The sequence below is a fragment of the Lycorma delicatula genome, chromosome 7 (assembly GCF_047948215.1).
Source record: "Lycorma delicatula isolate Av1 chromosome 7, ASM4794821v1, whole genome shotgun sequence".
Classification (NCBI taxonomy): Eukaryota; Metazoa; Arthropoda; class Insecta; order Hemiptera; family Fulgoridae; genus Lycorma; species Lycorma delicatula.
Genome location: NC_134461.1, coordinates 17481992 through 17502654, shown reverse-complemented (window position 1 = coordinate 17502654; position 20663 = coordinate 17481992). Strand labels below are relative to the sequence as shown.

Below are 20663 nucleotides of genomic sequence, written 5' to 3'. Positions count from 1 at the left end.
AATCCAAGGTTCCTAGTTTCGAATCTCAGTCAGGTATGGCATTTTTCAAAAATTCAGAATCTTTTATGGTTAAGAGCAAAACATTTAATTTTTATTGAATGTTACTACATAAATATTTTTCATTATAATTCTTTACTCGAATTATAATCAAAACGAGTGTATATGTCACTGTGAAAGACCGATATCTGGCAATTGTCAACATTCTCCGGTGGATGTCGACACATACGGCGGTGAAAGACCAAAATATTTGCTTATTAGGACCTTCGTCGGTATACATATATCAACATTCAGCATACACTGATGGTGAAAGTTGATTAAAAATATTTTTATAAAAAAACTTAACAAAGGGCAAACCACGTGACCATTTATTTGTATCGTACCTTCATCTATGCAGTTAAAATATTCCGTACATCCTGACTGACCCTTTCAATTTATTAACGATGAAAATTTTATTATTTTTTTAATTAATGAGGTGAAGTCGATTAATTGTCTCCAACGTTAGAGAATAAAATATATATAATTTGTATATTTAATGTTAATTAGACGAGGTTAGCGAGCGAAGCAAGCGTAGATTATGTTTGGCTAAAATTTCATTAATTTAAGTATAATTTTACTTGACAAGATTAGCGAGCAAAGCGAGTCTAGATTATACCACTTTTAGAGAATGATACTGGGTGATCTTTTTTTTATTTCTAGTAATCGTTTCGACACCCACCAGAGCTTATTTGTGTTTGTCGACATATACTGTCCGAATGTAAAATAATATAAGCAATTTTGGTCTTTTACTGATGTGTTTGTTATGTGACAACATTCATCGGAAAGTGAATGTCGATTTCATAAAACAATTTTTTATAACGTAAAATAACTTAGTTAAATTACCAAACAAATAAAATTTTGTAAAGGAAATTGTAAGAAATGTAATTCTAAATATATATATATATATATATATGTATGTATATACAATTTTTTTTTTCTTCTTTTTAGTGCATTTAATATAAGAGTGGTTTTTAAAAGGTTTTTTTATATATCTTTTATTTTCTACTTTATAGTATTCATAATTGTATACTTTACAGCTGCGTTAGCACACTGGTTTGAGCGTATTTAACGAAAGATTAGGCGCGATACGTTTTACGGTGGATGAGTACAATCAAAACATAGGGCTAAACGATTTAATTTCCGGATAACCAAGATCCGATCGATCAAGAGTTACCCGATGCGTTGAACAGTTAGCGCTCGGCCTGCTGACACATACGCCTTTTTAATCGTGAGAATCGGACAACCGGTTGCCGAAATATTACGGTGGCAACCCGTCCCCCAATTTCCGAACGGCGTCCCGGAGGCACTTGAAAATATTGTCATCCGACGGGTACCACTGGAGGCGGATCGTCGAGGAAGGTCGAACAAATTTTTCAGAGCGCTAGGACCCACCGTATTCTAGAAATTTGAGATTTTCATCCAAAAATTCGAATCCGGTTAAAAAGTACTAATTTTCCCAAAATTTCGGTCGCTACTGTACAGAATTTCTAGTAGCAATGTATACCCTAATATATCGCTTGTGTATAAACTAATAGCCTTTTATCATTTAGCTCCCGTCGGTTGTTATAGTAGGTAAAGCCCTACGTTTTGATAAAATTATCTGTTTCAAACGTGTGCGAATTTTAGATCCAAACTTACCGAAACAGACTAGTTATCTTTCACTAAGAAAATATGCATGTAAACGAGGTTGCATAAGTTCAAGGGACTTTTTTCACTCGGCAACTTTTAGGGGCATCTTAGCGACTTGAAAATGTTGCTAAAATGTGTTATCAGGAGAAAACCTGTACGTAAAATTTTAAAATGAATGAATAAGAGGAAGTGTTTCAAAATTCGACTGAAAGTTCCGTACCATGACTCTCACATACATAGTCCAACAGCGCTTTAATCTAAGAGTGGAATAAAATGAGTGGTCAATAAGAGTATATACTTGGTATAAAAATACCGTATTATTAAACCTGAATAAGAATTATCAAAAGGATAAAAAATTTCATACATTCTCTTATACCAGAAAACCCCTAATCATGTTCGACAATAATTTCATTAACGATCTTTTCTATGCAATAATTTTTTGAAAACTTTTGGAAAATGTTTTTTTCTTATATTCACCTTTATTAAAGGTAGTGTTAGATTTAAAGAAATTTACTCAAGCAAATTTGTTAACCTTAACCTGTACATGAATAATTTTAGAAATATTTTTCTTAAATATTCCCCACTTCTAAAAAATATGTATTCTTTTTTTGTTGTCGGGTCATTTAATTTTTATTCTTTTTTTTCTTTTTCCTGTTTAGCCTCCGGTAGCTACCGTTTAGATAATACTTCAGAGGATGGATGAGGATGATATGTATGAGTGTAAATGAAGTCTTGTACATTCCCAGTTCGACCGTACCTGAGATGTGTGGTTAATTGAAACCCAACCGCCAAAGAACACCGGTATCCACGATCTAGTATTCAAATCCGTGTAAAAATAGCTGTCTTTACTAGGACTTGAACCTTACAACTCTCGACTTCCAAATCAGCTGATTTGGGAAAACGCGTTCACCACTAGACCAACCCGGTCGCTCGTTTAATTTTTATTAACAGCCGGGAAAGTTACGCAAAACTTTTTTTTTAATTCTGTATTAAGAATTTTTTTTATAGAACTAAAATTATTGTTATTATTTTCATCTATTTTTTAAGTTTGTTTTTCTGTTTGTGTAATTATTATGCAGTAGAAAAAAATTCAAATTATTATGTAGGAAATAAAATCTTGTTATAAATTTTTAACTGAAAATAGATTGAAAGTTGTTACATAAAAAGAAAAATTAAATAAAATTGTTAAGTAATGTAACAATAAAAAATGGAGTATATGTATGATGTCGATAGATACCTATCTATTAAAAAAGGTTCAGAACATAAAGCGAGTGTAAAATAGGCTCTCTAGATAAATCTGCATTTGCAATGCATGAGTTTTTCTTGCTTGTCACTCTACTGTATTTTGTTGTATTTATATATGGAATATATTTCACATAAAAAAAAAATAAATAAAAAAATGATGTCTTTTGGATCTTTGCTACTGAATATCCTTAAGGGATTTTATTGTTTGCCTATCCGTATTTTTATACAGAAAAGTACTTAATTTTGTATTCGTTTCGATAACTTGAATGTAAGATTCAAAAAATAAAAAATGTGAATATTTTAAAGTACTGTTCTCTTTTTATAGTAAAATAAGTTATTTTTTATTCTTTACACACTGAATAAATTTAAATTGAATGAACCGATTTAAATAGACTGACAAACAAATTTTATTCATTACTTTGTAATTCAAAAGAACCCGTTAAATCATATAAAATATTTAAATAGATAAGATCAGACGTATATATTTATAACTTTAATGTTAAATACATATATATTTATTAGTAATAGAATAAGTTAACTTTTCCATGAGTAGCAGAATAAATTACAAAAATTACTTCAATCACTATAGTATAATTATTTTTTTACAGTTATTAGCATTTTCGTAGCGAATACTACTTCTTCAGACAACAGTAGAACATTTTTATCCAATATTTATTTACAGTTTAAATTTAAAAGAGTAGAGTTCTTAATGAAACATGACTGACAAAGCATATTTGTTCCTTCTCTCTCCTTTCTTTCTCTCACCAATGTCATCCTTTCTTTCTCGCACTCTCTTCCTGTTTTGTTTAGATTTAACTGTTAATATCTTTAGAAATTTATTAAATGATGAAGTAATGCAGTTTATGAAAGAGCTAACAAAAGTAAAAGTACCCAGCACTAGTAATAAAAATTAAAAACTCTGATGTGGGCACTGCATGACTTCCTTATACGGCTATTAAATTACATACACATTTTTTGTAAATGAAAAGTACATAAAATTTTATTTCGTTAATAACTTTTGATATTTTTTCATATTTTTTTTTTTATTATTATTTATCGTATTTTTTTATAATGAGAGGTTAATAATTATTAACAAATCAATATAAAATTAAATTTAAAAAAAGGAGATGAAGTCTGATCCATACTGTGTACCTACCCTTTTTAAGATCCAAATATTTAAGGAATTAAAATTTATTTGGCTATAAGTCTGGAACCGATGAAAATAAGTACCAATTAAGACACATCGGTGAAAATCTCTTAATGAGGGCTTATTACTCCAGTTAAGAAAAAGTCTAAATCCAATTTTGGTATTTTTTGGATACTTTTGGTTCAATCGATTACAATCAAAAAAGGACGTGCACAACTAGATGTTACAACAGTCCTAAATCCAAAATGTCAATATTCTACGGCTAATCGTTTTTGAGTTATGCGGTGTGACCTGCAGACGTCACGCCGAAACAAGTCAAAATGGATTCAGGGATGATCAAAATGTATATTTCCGTTGAAATCTAAAAATCGAAATATTTGGCGATCACAATACTCCTTTACTTCGTACAATGAAGTAAAAATTTAAAGCAAAAAAAAAAGAAACAATATATATATTTTTAGGAAATGAGAATTAATTTTAAGAAATATTTTTATAAAGATATTCATTTATGGATTAAGTTTAACAGATTTAAGTAACATATCTCTAAATCTAACAATCGCTTTAATAGAAGCTATAATAAAATATAGAGAATTTACAAAAAAACATTTCTGTATTTTAAGTCCGAGGTCTATAATTTAAAACAAATTGTGTGGCTATTTCTTGATAGCTCTAAACGTGAAGTATAAACTTTTAAAAAATATATTTTCATGGAAGAAAGACAGAGTAAAAAAACATAAAACATATATTTCAATTTTAAGAGCAGGAGATTGATTATTTGGAAAAAGAGTTTTTGATTATTTATAAATGCAATGTAGGTAACAAATTTACCAAAGTAAAGTATTTTTCTAAATTGCCTCTTAAGAAAATCGAAATTGGGGTTTTCGCAATATTCTCCCACTCCCTGAACGAATTAAAAAAAAAATAATAATATGATCAGTGTCCCATACACAGAAATATATGAAATAAATATACCAGAACCCATTTATGCAGCAGAAACACTCTTCCACTTGAACGAAGAATCAAAGACAGATAGACTCCAGGAAACCGCAAGAAGAATTGGAAGAACCTGCATCAATAAAAAGTACCAGAAAGACGAGCAGTGGTAGATTGTTCCCAAAAAAATCGTGTACAAAGATTTAGAACCCATCACTGGTACCCTGCGTAAGAGGAGACTAGGATTCTTTGAACATATCATGAGGATGCAAAGTTTAAGACTTCTGAAACAACTAGTACAATACAATCTCGACTCGAAAAACACTAACACAGTATGCAGATGGGTCAGAGAAATAAGAGAGGATCTGAAGGAAAATTGACTTAAGACACCACAGATAAAATAAAATTAAACAAGAAAATCAAGAGCAAAAACACTCGCTTCACACTCACAAGAAAAAACTCACAACTCGAACATTTTCAACACCATAAAGCGCACAAAGATCGGAACGTATGAAAATGTACTAGGAGGAATGCAAGGCCCAAATAGTCCCATCGAAGAGACTTGGATAATGGACTGACTAAAGTTTTCCTATGTGGTCGTAAATGATAATAATAATAAATGCAACGTAGGTAAAAAAATCTGCCAAAGGTTTTTCTAAATTGCCTCTGAAGAAATAGGAATTGTTTTTCGCGATATCCTGCCACTCCCTAACTGAATTTTAAAAAAATAATATAATGAATGGCTCATATATAGAAATATTTGATCCAAATCTGAAAAAAAAACGGTTTGATCAATTCTGAGATATAAAACCAAAGGCAGTGTGACACATGTACCTGTATATACATACGTGTACGCAGATACAGATGTTTTTTTCTGGTCTTGGTGAACTAGTTGGACACTAAAATATAAAAATTTCCAAAAACCCCATACTTCATTTTTTCATATGATCACCATACTTTCTCCTTTAATATAGCTAATCTAGCTAAAGCCACCAAGAAAATAAATTATAAGAAATACTGTTTTCTCAGTTGCAGAAACAAATTTTGTTTCGGAAAGAAATAAAACTTATATTAAAAAAACCCTTTTAAAAACCACTCTTAAATTAAACGCAATAAAAGGTAAACAAATAATTTTAAAACGGTAGCTCAGAATGGATTTGACAATAAACTTTGATGGTGATGTGTAAGATTATGTGAAAGTCATAGCTTCAAATTAAAAATTTGACTCTTTAGGCCATTCATCACGCATAGGAAAAAATTGGCAAAAACATGAAATTTTTAATTGGAAGTTATGATTTTCAGATAATCTTGCATATCATCATCAAAGCTTCTTAAATTCATTCTGAGATACCGTCCTAAAATAATTTTTTTACTTTTTAGTGCGTTAAATTCAAGATTTTTTTTTACGTATTTTTTATTTTCTACTTTTTATTCTTCAGAAGTTTATACTTTACACCTGCTCTAGACCTCAGATTTGAGCGATCTTTCGAAATTTTCATGTGTCCATTTTCCAATACCGCAGACAAGAATAGAGGCAGCTTTAAAAGTTCATACATTTTAAAATATTACTGTATATATTCATATACACTTCTTTTTTTTCCTGTTTAGCCTCCGGTAATTATCTTTCAGATAATACTTCAGAGGATGAATGAGGATGATATATATGAGTGTAAATGAAGTGTAGTCTTGTACATTCTCAGTTCGACCATTCCTGAGATGTGTGGTTAATTGAAACCCAACCACCAAAGAACACCGGTATTCTCGATTTGTATTAAAATCCGTGTAAAAATAACTTATTTTACTAGGACTTGAACGCTGGAACTCTCGTCTTCCAAATCGGCTGATTTGGAAAGACCCGCATAATATTCTCACATACATAGTCCAAGAGCGAGTTAAATAAGAGTGGTAAAACAATATTAATTGGAAGATGTACTATAAGCAGTTCGTTCCAGTTTTGAAAAGTCATTAGGAATAACAATGGCAATATATTTTAATAAGTACAGGCTAAGTTTCAATTACTGTTAGCAATGACAGATGAAGTTTGTAGCGTATGAAAAATTTTAAAACTCACCGAAAATAGAACTTAGAACCTTTGGAATGGATAATACTAAAAATCAGACGTATTCTTGAAACACTTACTAATGGAATGGGTGATCACTTATTCCGATATCATAATAATTATTTTAAAGTTATATAGTTTATTTACTGTTAATTAATTATTTATTTTTTGTTTCAGAAATTGCGAATCTGATCCTGGAGCGATGTCTTTAGTCAGATTTAGTCCGATGCATCGTCTAGGTAAGTAAATTTATAAAAAAACTTTTACAACTTTTTGGTAATTATTTACGATTAAAATTTTTAATTTCCCGACTGTACCTGTTTCAGCAACTATAGCTTTAACGAGAAAGTATATAAATTGGTCAAAACTTTTTTTTAATTTGTCTTTTTTTAAAGTTTTATGCCTTAGTAGATATTTTTTTAAAAATTAACAAAAAAAATTATTTAAATATACTGTAATATTCAAAAAAAAATTTATTCCAGTACTCCCAAGTCCAAAAAATCAATTTTTGTCTGACAGAAATTTGTATTTATATATATATATATACGTTGGCCTGTATTTGATTTTATAACTCAGGACCTCAGCGACAGATTTTCTTTAAACTTGGTAGTGTTTTTTCACAGGTACTACCTTCGAGGGGGAAAAAATGTATTAATTTTTTTTTTTTTTAAAGTAAAAAGGGGTTGGGTGTTTTGGCTGAAATAAAATTTAAAATCTTTACTTGGGCATTTTGGCAAACAGTTCTGAAAAACTTGAAGTTCTTTTTATTAAGACATCACAAAGATTACCCAAAGTTTTTATTTAGCATTCACTCCCTCCCAAAAAATTACTATATATTTTTATTTTTTTTGCTAATCTTTAGAACAGAAGTTAATGTGAATTTTTTGCATCAATAATTTTTGTATCAATAGGCCTTCAAGCACTAGAAAACATTTTCCCCGTCCCACTGCAATTCTCTGGGTTAACGAAAAATATTTTTTTTAATTTTTACAAAATTCTTTAAAAATTATTTTAAGTTTAAATCCATCAAGTTACCCCATCGTATTTAAAATTTAAAACTCTTAATTTTTTTGATAGCCCTCTTACTCTTTAGCATTACTTGGAAAGAAATTAAATTACAACTTTGTTTGTTTAGAATAATTATAGTTGTGTCTTTGTATTTCTTTTAACAATTTTAAAAAGTTATTTTTTTAAATTCATTATCATCTTTATTTAGCGATTGTTTTATTAAAAATAGATTTTACGTGAATGCGTCCACATGAGTGAGTATTGGAGACCTCAAAGTGAAAAAAAATTCAAATTTTTGATTAAACGTATTTTCTTAAAGAATAAAGTCACTAAAATAATTTAATACCCCTCTTCTGGTCGGTTTTAAAATTTTAAGTAAATATTTTTTGATAAAAATATGAAAAAAAAGAATTCATAATTTTGATTATTGTTTTTCAGTAAAAATAAATTATTTTATAATAGATACAAGCAGAACTTGAAATGATTAAATTAAAATAATTAATTAACGTAGCCGATAAACGGTCAAGTTATGTATTCATTGCCAGATATTTCCCTCTTATCATATCGGAAGGCGTCAACACCACTTTATACGACGATGATACGGCATATATTACTATACATTTCGAAATATGGATTATGCGGTCGAGAGACTCTAACGGCAGCTGGATTTAGTGGAGCCGTGGCTTGATAAGTGGAGAATCAGGGTCAACGGGGAAAAGTCCGTGGCCGTGCTATTCACAGCAAGCGACGCACTCCGGCCAAACAGCTGGAAATCACAGGGGAAAAAATACCCTGTGCGACAAAAATTAAATATCTGGGAGTTGTTCTGGATAAACTACTTACCATAGGGGAACATGTAAAATATTTTACCCACCGGACAAAGGCCGCCAGGGCTTCCCTATACCCAGTGCTTAATCGAGCCAGCCCCATTCCGCTGGAGACTAAGATACTCATTTACAGACTCTACGTCTTGCCAATTCTGTCATACATCTACACGGCATGGGGAGCTCTGTTGAGCTCTCTACGTTCCAGAAAAAGCTGGAGGCCGTACAAAACGTGGCGCTGCGGACCATTTTCAGAGCGCTGTGGTTTGTCAGAAATGCCACTCTTCGCTACGACGCGGACATAAAAACCGTGTCTGAAGTGGGCGTAGCACAGGCGCGCGGATTGTTCGAGAGAACGGCTATATCCGAGCATAGCCATCTCAGGGACATCTGGCTAGAGGACCCTACACCGCAAGGTGTAAACGCCTCACGCCGTGTTAGATGAACCACCGTGAAAAGGTGGGACGAGGGTTTGTGTATGATAGACCAGACCAGGAGCCTCTACATCGAGTGAGCCAATAGGGAACTATCAAAAATGATTGCGGGCCTTTGTTACGAGGTCATTAAAAAGAGATGTGCGCGTAAAGTCTCATATTGAGCGTAAAATTGTTACAATTCATAAATGTATAGACATATAAATTAAATCAATTTTATTTACTCCATTTCAGTATCACACAATACTACTGAATTATAAAATATAATATAACATTCTTACTAGTGCTTAACGCATAATGAAACATTTAGTTGTGTTGTATTTTATACAAATTAAATGTATAATAAATACATTAGCCAATATTAATTTAATCAACACTGTTATAATATAATATCCTACAGTAGTATAGAAACAGATAAAATCTAATGTCCTTAGGAGTGCTTAATAATAACTGAACACGTGGTTCTGTATGCTCTAAAGGTGTCCTCAAAAGGAAATAGATAAGACGCTACTACCTGCCTGGTTTTTGTATGTTTTCATCTATGTGTTTTTATTATCACTCCGTAGCTACCGTTTTTAAAGTTCTAATTATTATTTTTTGTATTTGACTGTATAATTGTTATTATTATTATTGTGTTTTGAATATTGTATTTTTAATTTATATGTGGGTTGTTGACTTGTGGCTGTTCTTTTGTGACTTTATGTGATATTGTGCAACATACAATGGTTTTGTGTAACTGTTCTGTTGCACAAACAAAGCAAATAAAAAAAAAAAAATAATAAATAAATAATAATTATTATTATTATTTCATAATTCAACGAAATTCTGATAATAGAAATGAATATATTAATAACATTTATATTGAAAACATTTGCTTTTGTGTGTGTTCTTTTTTTTTTAATTCGACTGTGTAATCTATTATTTTAGTACCTTGTAATGTTTAATTGTCATCTTCAATTGCAAATAATTAAACAATAATTATAAAATTAACCTCATACAAAGGATTGCAGTTGGTTACCAATATAATATACAACAAAAATAGATAATTGTGAAACTCTACAAAGCCATTCAATTATATGAAAACTAAATTTCATAATTAACTATCGAAATAATTTCTTTGTTACTTTAACAATCAAATTATCAATTTTGCTATAATAATATAACTTCTCAGATAATAATGCACTACAAATAATTTGTTCAATGTTCGCTACTATATTAAGTACCTCAATCCAGTACTTTTTTCCTATTGTTACGTACATTTTTCGTAATTACTTATGGTGATTTTAGATATCGTAACCTTATGGAAACATAAAATATCAAACATTATATATGTTACAAAAATCAAAATAACTATAATAGGACAAAATAAAAAATTATCATAATAAAAATCTGATGTGGGCACCACATGACTTCCTTGTTCCCCTATTAAATAGCATACACATATTTTTAAAAGTACATAAAATGTTATTTCACTAATAACTTCTGATTTTTTTCTGAATTTTTTTTTTAATTTTTATTATTATTGAATTATTATTTATTGTAAAAGTGTTTTTACAATCGGAGGTTAATAATTAATAAATCAATAAACTTAAATTTAAAAAAAAGTTTAAAAAAAGGAGGAAAATGTTGCAAACCAAAAAAATAAACAGGAAGGAAATGTTGCAAGGAAAGAAAGAATAAAAAGATGAAGAGAAGATGATAAATATATAGAGGAAAAAACGTCAAGACCAAGGAAAGAATAAAAATATTAACATAAATGAAGAATAATAAGAGAGAGAAAGTTTGAAAAGTAGAGTACGTGTACACAAATTAAAATTACAAGAATTGTATCCAACCAAAGAGCTATTAAATGATTGGCAACAAAAAACAAATAAACGAAATGATGATCAACTCCGACTAAGAGAGAATATTGACCTACAATATCAGAGGAGTAATGAAATAAAAGATAAGATTTTTTTGCAATTTATTAAAGATAGGGCATGTATGTCTCAGTGTAAATGTTGTTCTTGTAAGGGTCTATTTTTCAGACATTCTGTACTTTAATGTAGATAAAATTAAATAGAAATTCCAGAAAAGTAAATAAAATTAAACTAGAAAATCCAAAAATAAAACGATTCAAAATTAAAATTTTCAGTTAATATTAAATAATTAGATGTTTCACCAAATTATTAAATATACACCTATGTGAAAAGCTGATGTGGACAACACATGACTTCCTTACACGTCTATTAAATTATATTTACACATATTTTTAAAATGAAAACTACATAAAATTTTGTTTCATTAAAAATTTATGATATTTTTCAATTTTTTTTTTTGTTGAATTATTATTTCATCGTAATTTTTTTTTACAATCAGAGGTTAATAATTATTAACAAATCTAATATATTTAAAAAAAAAAAAAGTTAAAAAACAGAAGATAAAATCTGATTCGAACCGATGTGCCTTCCCCAAAGATCCAAATATTTCATTAACTTAAGTTTTATTTGGCTATAATTCTGGAAGCAATGAAAATAAGTACCACTTATAATATATCGTTGAAAACCTCTCATTCAGGATTTATTATAGCAGTGAAAAAAAATTCCAAAATCTAACTTGTTTTGGATTTTGGTCTTTTTTGGTCCAGTCGATTGGAATTAAAAGGGGAGGTGCGCAAAAAGATGTTACAACAGTCTTAAATCCAAAATTTCAACATACTACCGCTAATAGTTTTTGAGATATGCGAGATATATACATACGTACGTACAGACGTCACGCCGAAACTAGTCAAAATGGATTTAGGGATGGTCAAAATGGATATTTACGTTTAAATCTGGAAACCGAGATTATTCGCGATCACATTACTTCCTTTACTTCGTACAAGGAAGTAAAAAAACAATTAAGATTATATTAAAATTAAAATTGTCATTATTGTTACAATTATTATAATCATCACAATTGTATTTTGCTATAATAGGCTAATATTATTTTAGGGATTATTCTATTATAACCTGTAATTTATAAATAAACTGAGGTACTCAAATTTTAAATTTGAAGAATTTTCTTCAAAACATTGTGAGAATTTTTTAATTCTGTGCGCTGTATTTTTTCGATTGAGTTCCTCTTTTTCCCAAGCGATCAGATCACTGTCTATATTTTCAGCCACATTAGGAGCGTAGTTGAAAATTGGCAGCCGAGTAATTAGGAGGTATTTTATTACGAGTCCTGATTTATTATTTTTTTTTTTTTTTAAATGAAACAAAGGATTTGCATTATATTTTGCATTACAAATAGAATAAAGCACAGTGAAGTTGTTGGCCAAGGCATTTGGTAAAGATATTACGTCGATACCTAAGATTTATGAGTAGTACAAAAGGTTTCAAGAAGGTTTTTTCTTTTTTATTTAGCCTTCGGGACCACCGTAAGGTATTACTTCAGAGGATGCATGAGGATATGTATGAATGTAAATAAAGTGTAGTCTTATACAGTCTCAGGTCGACTATTCCTGAGATGTGTGGTTAATTAAAACCCAACCACCAAAGAACACCGGTATCCACGATCTAGTATTCAAATCCGTATAAAACATTTACTAAGATTTGAACCTCAGCTGAAATCAGCTGATTTGAGTTGAGTTCATCACTACACCAAACCGGTGGGTTTTTGAGAAGGCCTTAAATACGTTGAACATTAGAAAGGAGTTGGACGTTGTAAAATATCAGCAACCGTTAAAAATATCGACAAAATAAAGGTTGTGATCTGTAATTGTTGATCACTATTAAACAGATTCTGAAGAGATAGGAATCAGTGATAGTTTGTTGAACAATTTTGATTGAAATTTTGGGTACGATATGAATAACGGTAACATTTTCTCCAAAACTTAATTAATTAATTCATTTCTTAATTTTGTTTTATCTTTAAAACAGCACTGTTTTGTAAGATGGAAATTAGTAGGAAAGCTGTAGGTGTAATCTCTTCGTTTTCACACGGTAAGTGTTACCAAGAAAATAAAATTTCTTGAACTTGTATTTGTTTTTTATTAGGCTATTTTACATCAATTTTCTCTGAATTAAATTCTCTACAAGTTTTAACAATAAATTTTACGCATTTATTATTCATTTAGAATTTTTATATTACAAACGGTAAAAAACGTGTTTTTAAACAATTTTTTTTATTTTACATCTGATATTATGAAAACTACTGGAACCTGTATATTCAATTTGTTCCAGTATATTATGGTTCTGGAACCAGTTTTATTTAATTTGTCAGGTCAAAGACCAAAAGAAACTATCATTTTTATTCCTTAATCTGGGTTTCTAGAATTTTATTACGGTTTTATTTCACTCTTTGCCTAGGAATCAGGGCGATATTTATGGCTAGCTATAACTGGCTAATAGAGCATTTCCGGATCCACGTTTGCGCGAACTAATTTTATTATTTTTGCTAGTAGAATGAACTCAGAAAAGCGCCGGTAACAATACGTGAATTACTCTTCGTAAAATAATAAATATATATTTTTATAAAAATTAAAATTCTTGTTATTTTCTGACTATACTTCGTTTGTACGTATAAATTATACAATTTTTACCGTCTGTGACTGCATTCAGAACTGTCTCCGTCAAATATTTTCCAGTTAACAGTTATTGGAACCAGTTACCTCAAAATTAAATCGCATTATAATCTGGGGGTGCTTGAGACGTCTCTATGTAATATACTGAAGATTATCAATTTCCTCTAAATTTTACAGCCAACAGATTATCCTACGTAAAATCGGTCTTACATATTAATTATCATTAGGTAATATGATAAACTTTCCTGAAGTTCTTAGCAGAAACAATAATTTAGTATAACATAACGAATTTTTATTTGATCTATTTCAATTACTTTTCGATCTGTTTTGTTTTTAATAATAGTAAAATTTCTTAAACTCTTTCTTCTTCATGTTAACTTGACGTATAAATTTTCTCAAAATAAAATTTTCTAACTTAACTTTTTTGATTCGCAATTTTTCTGGAATATGTAAATATATTTAAGGTTATAAAGATTCTTAATAATATGGCTTCAATTCTTTATTAACTTTTTTTTTTAAGTCTCCTGACAAAAAATAGGTTCCTAAGGAACTCCCAAAGAAAGGAATTCACAAAAATAGTTACAAGTAATCTTAAACTCCAATTTGAAATTTCAAGTTCAGTCTTAAATCTTAAAAATATTTATCTCAACATCTCATAGTCGACAGAAACCAAACAGTAATAATAATAATACAGAATAAAAAATAAATAAATAATAAAAACAATACTACTAAATTTGGCGTTGTTACAATTGGGTTCAATTATTAAAATTTGGCCTCAATTCTTTAAAGAGCCGAGACAACCAGGAAACATTTTTATATACCAGTATATTTTTACTTCTAACCGGTAAATTCTCTCCAATTTAAAAAATGTGAAATTAAAATTTAAAAATTATTATTTTGCTATAAATATTAAGCATTTGTATTATTAAAAAGCATCAGTGCCGCATTTTTTTCTGTAATCTCTTTTAATGAAAAGGGTCGACAGGCTGTGCTTTCGCAATTTCTATACGTACTGGAAATCGTTATCTAACCACCATATGCCCTTTGCACGACTATTTTTTTAAGTTCATTTCATTTAATATCTCTTAGGTTTTATTAAAACTGTGTGTAGATTTACATAAAATAGTAAGCGTATTAAAAAAAATTTGTTAAAAAAATGCAAATTCGAGAAATTTGCCTACTAATAAAGAGCATTATTGCATAGAAAGAATTTAAAGAAACTACTAACAAAAATGAATTAAGGTTTTCTGTAATAGAGAAATAATTAAATTTTTTAACGCTAGTCAGGGTTTGAAATGATTTTCTTCCCCTAATTTTTTTTTATAGATAATTATCCAAGTATTAAAATGATTCTTATTTCAATTTGAAATTACGTTTTGTTAAATTTCGTTAAACTCTTTGTGTTCAGTTATAGTACTTAATTTTCCCATTTAGCTGTCTCATAATTAAATTTCTTACAAATTTTTCTGCAGCATTTTATTTGTTTACTGGCAATTTACCAAATTTATTTATTTTATTTATTTTTAGCAATTTAAAAAATAGTTTTTGCCAAACCAATTATTTGTATTTCAACAATTTTTTTTTAACAAAATATTACAGATAAAGTTTTGGGATCTATTTCTCGAAAACGAGTATTTTTCGGACACATAATTTCTTTATTTTTAACTGTAGAATATGTCCTTTCTTTCCTTTTGAAAATTCTTTTTTTTTTCTTTAAAACTTTCTACATTTCAAAATTCTCATACACTCGTTTTGATTATAATTCAAGTATAATAAAAAATTTTTGTGTAATTACACTCAGCAGAAATAAACAGTTACGCTAATCGTAAAATTTCTCAATTTTTTTAGAATTAAAAAAGTAACCTGTTTTATTTTATTTTTTAAGTAAAAATTATATGAAACCGGTTAATAAAGTTATTTTAATGCGGTTTCATTTTACCCTTGGAGGAAAAATCAGGAAAAAATTTTCGCATGCTATAACGAACTGTTTCCGGATCCGAATTCATATGAACCTCTTTTCATTTGTACATATCCTTCGCTAAACACTCTCTATAATGATTATATAAAACTTAAATATTATTACTATGTAATAAAGTAACAGATCAAAGTAAAGCTCTATCATTGTAGATTAGAAACCAGGTCAAAGGTTAAAAAGTTTAAGGTAATATATTACTACTAAATGCGCTCGTGTGTAATATGTACTCACCTTTAATGACTAATGAATTTGAACGTGCTCTTGCGTCATATTAACTATATCACCTTCTAATACTTAGAACGTTTGTAAAATTAGCTATAAATATAGTCCTCGTCATAAAACACTCGCGCGCGTACACACAAACGCACACCCACATATATACATACATGCATAGCCTTGTATCTGTGATAGTGTATTTTGCAAACCACTTGTTAAAAGGCAATAAATGAATAAATACATTTTTACAACTCACTGAAGTGTTTTTTTTTTTTAATTACAAAGGATTCCTGTATTTAATTCATTTATCCATTTGTTTGTATATTGAATTTCAATGGAATATACATGTAAAATATTAAATTACATTTAGAAAATAGAGTTTCACAATTTTAATTAATAACGTCATAGAGATAAAATTAGAATTTCCTCATTCGTTTCCTTCGGATATACAGCATTTGGGTCAGAAACAAATTTAATATTAAATTTATTAATTATATTTTAATATTCTAAATTATTTTTTTCACAATATTTTTTAATTCGTAAACAAAAATCTGATGTGAATACCACATGACTTCCTTGTTCGCCTATTAAATGACATATTTTTTATTACATTTTTTATTATTTATTGTAAAACTTTTTTTTACAATCGGAGGTTAATAATTATTAATAAATCAATACATTTAAATTTAAATTAAAAAAAGAGAAAGGAAATGAAGTCGGATTCGAACCGATGAACCTTCCCGTTATAAGATCCAAATATCTCAATTATATGAAATATAATTAATAAGTTAATAACCAAGTTAATAACTTCTGATTTTTCCATTTTTTTTTTTTATTATTGAATTTTTATTCAATAAAACTTTTTTTATTAAAAAGTAATTAAAAGTAAAACTTTTTTTAATAATCTTTAATAAATATATAAATTTATTATTAATAAATCAATAAATTTAAATTTAAAAAAAAAATTAAAAAAAGGTGATGAAGTCAGATTCGAACAGATATGCCTTCCCCTTGTAAGATCCAAATATTTCAAAGTTTTATTTAGCTGTAACTCTGGAACCGATGAAAATAAGTACCACTTATGATATATTGTTGAAAAGCTCTCAATGAGTGCTTATTACTGCAGTTAAGAAAAAGTCCAAAATATAATTTTTTTTGGATTTTGGGCTTTTTTAGAGACTTTTGGTTCAATCAATTGCAATCAAAAGAAGAGGTGCAACACCCTACATCTAATCGTTTTTGAGTTATGCGAGATACAGACGTTACTCCAAAACTAGTAAAAATGGATATTTCCGTTGAAATCTGAAAACCGAAATTTTTCGCGATTACAAATTTCCTTTACTTTATACAAGAAAGTAAAAAAGGTGATTGCCATCAACGCAATAGAAATGTTTTACTCTATTTTCAAAAATATTGTGTTGCGCTAGTCCAGAGATATTAATCAAATATATACAACACACAAGTACATATGTACATAACATCTATCGGACATTTTTATAATTTTGCGTTTTTTAAACTCTAAACTATAGCCGGTAAAGTAAAAGGAACGTAACATTTATATTTTTACGAAGAATTTAAACTATGTAAAGTTTTTCATATCTTTACAAATAATTGACGAAAATATATTTTATATTATTATTATTTGTATATTTATTATTGATTATTTACGAAAATAAATATAAAAAATAAATTTGATATTTTATTTTGTAACTTGTAAATTTACTGGTTGCGTTTTCTTTTAATTACAATGATTACAAGCATCTTTTAGCGATTAAAAAGTACGTATTTCATGTTAGAATAAAATCAAAAGTGATTGAAAATGTACATAAATGACTATTTTTTTTAAATACGGAAAGATTGAATCAGGTCAAAAGTAAAGATGAATTAAAAAATCGTATTATGTTAATCTGCTAACAAATCATCAAGGGAATACGATATTACAAGTATCAGCTAATACTAATGATTACAATCCCGATAAAACATTATAACGGCGATCGATTTATATTTAAGAGTTTTAAACGAAAAGCCTTCGAGAAATTTCATAAAAATCCGCAAAGCTAATGCAAGAGGTTACGGTTTGGTTGTGATATATAAATTCTTGTTGTTATTAAGAACAAGAATTTCTGTTAATTCTTATCCTCCCTATATTTGAGTACATGCCTTATCTGGCCTTCTTGTTTACTTGTTATTAACGATTAACCTTATCTTTTCATTTTATTTATCTATTATTTCCTGTTTTAAATAAATTGAGGTTCTTGAAAAGGACATCCGCTTGAGTGTTTACCTGTTTATTTATAATCGGTTTATTGTTATTTTTTAATTTAAACATCCCTATTTTAAAAAGTATTCATTTTTCCTCGTTTAGCAAATTTGTGAATTTCATCGATTCTTACATTTTCATCGGAGTAAGTTTTTTTATTAGATGCGTTGTAAAATTAGAATCTTATTTTTGATTTTTAAAAGATATCATATGTTCCTTATATCTTATTTTAATTTTAATCCCGTTTGTCCAACGTATGTTGCATCGCATTTACATTCTATTTTTTATGTACCATTACTGTTATAAATATCTTTTGCTTATGTTTTACTATTAACAATCTATTTTAGTATATTATTTGTATTCATAACCGTTTTTATATTATATTTACTAAAGAATTGTTTAATCGGTAAGTCTCTTTCCCAGTAAATGTTAATTTATTCCGTTTAAAGGTTTCTTTATCGTTTATTGTTTTAATTTAATTTCATTTAATTTATTTTTATTCTTTTTTTCCAATATTTTTTTTTTTATTATAACGACACAGCAGCTTTACAATCTGTTCAGCAAGATAACTGAACAATAAGTAAATATGATCTATATTTGAACTAACATTAAGTAGTCATAGACCCAACGGCAGCTGACTTAACGAAAGGAAAGAAATGAAATAGAAGAGCACTCCGTACAGCCAGACGAGTCACCTAACTGAAACGATAAAGCCTGTCGGTAACTGTTATACAAACCTTTATCGATATAGAAGTATAATTTTCTTTCTACAAAACATATTTTACATTAATCGATCATGTATCGTGACCAATTATGCACAGCTTATTTGTTTGAAAGGCCCAGACAGCGTTCCTTAGCAAGCTTACTGAGGATTTACATTTTTATTTCATTAGTAGAATTTATACTTTATTTTTTCAGAGTTTAAATTTAGGATAATATTTTTTTACTATATATTTAAATGTTATTTTAATAATATATTTTAAAAAATTCAAACATATCTCATATGTATGTGTATGCAAATTTTTAATTCCATAGATACGGTATTGCGGCAAATGATAAAATATGCGATTTTATAAAGCTGCATAGTTGTCGCATAAATTCTCTTTTAATTTTTTTTCTGAATCGATAAAAGGAATTTGAGTTTTCAAATAATCTTCTCTTTTTCAAGCAGTTTTTATAATGTTATAAAATTTCTATACACGAGTGTCCCTGCTCTATTAATTGTTTGTAAGATTAGATATGAATACGGGAAGAATTTTCAATGGTGAACTGTATTTCAAAGATCATTGAAATTTTTTTCATTTATTTTTTAGTTATAAATAACAAATTATTTAATCGAATATAGAGTTAAAATTTTTTTTTATATAATCATTTCCACCTACTCCTTAAAATCTGTTTTTATATATTTTGCTAAGTTTATTTCACGATTCTGAATTTTTTTAATTTTCATACGAATCGAATGATTCGTTCAATATTCCAGGTAGGTTTTCAAATATTTGAAGTAATTTACTTGATTTGGAGTCCGTAAGCATCTGTGTCCCTTAGTAGTGTAATGAGTACACCTGCAGCTAGCTTATTAAATAACCACGGATCACCATCCAAAAATATGTTGTTAATTAGAAAATTACAATAGGATGGTGCCAGGGAAGATTATTGAGGAGCCAGAAAACCGTTAAAAATGTAACTAAATCGGCCGGGTTTCAAACTATCAATCTTCCTTCCGAAATGCTACGCTTTACCCGTTATAACCCATTCCGAACACCATTATTATTATTTTTTTTTTTTTTAATAAAACAAAATAACGATTTTTAGTAATACTTTTTGTCCGGTTGGAACAGTTTTCAGTTATAAACAAATTTGTATGCACAAGGATACACCCTTATTGCATCGTAATACATTACGATGCAATATACAGAATAATCACGAACGTAGTAAAGTTTTCAGGACATGTTCTAATGGTAAAAATAAAGAAGAAAGTTCACATAAACAAAATAGGTTCGGAAATCTTTCGTTACCGAGTATCGGCTGGCGAAAGATTTGGCCCTGATATCTCCGCCTTTGGTAAAATTAAGCCAAGCTGCAACTTCTAGGATCCAAATTAAGGAGTAAATTTAGTGGTTTTACATGAAATTCGACCTGAAAAAAATTTTTTTTAATCTGATATGTACACCACACGACTTTCTTGACGCCTATTAAATTACATACACATATTTTATTAAAATGAAACGTACATAAAATGTTATTTCATTACTAACTTCTGATCCTTTTTTTTAATGTTATTATTGAATTATTATTTATTGTAAAAGATTTTTTAATCAGAGGTTAATAATTATTAATAAATAAATATACAG

The 20663-nt window shown here is 28.5% G+C and overlaps 1 protein-coding gene across 1 annotated transcript in view; it reads left to right on the top strand.

Moving 5' to 3' along the window:
- LOC142327922 (uncharacterized) overlaps positions 1–20663 on the top strand; it is a 115893-nt gene that overhangs the window by 75401 nt on the left and 19829 nt on the right. The window contains exon 3 of the mRNA XM_075371296.1: positions 7227–7288. Within this exon, the coding sequence (XP_075227411.1) occupies positions 7227–7288 (62 nt within the window). The remainder of the gene's footprint in view (positions 1–7226; positions 7289–20663) is intronic.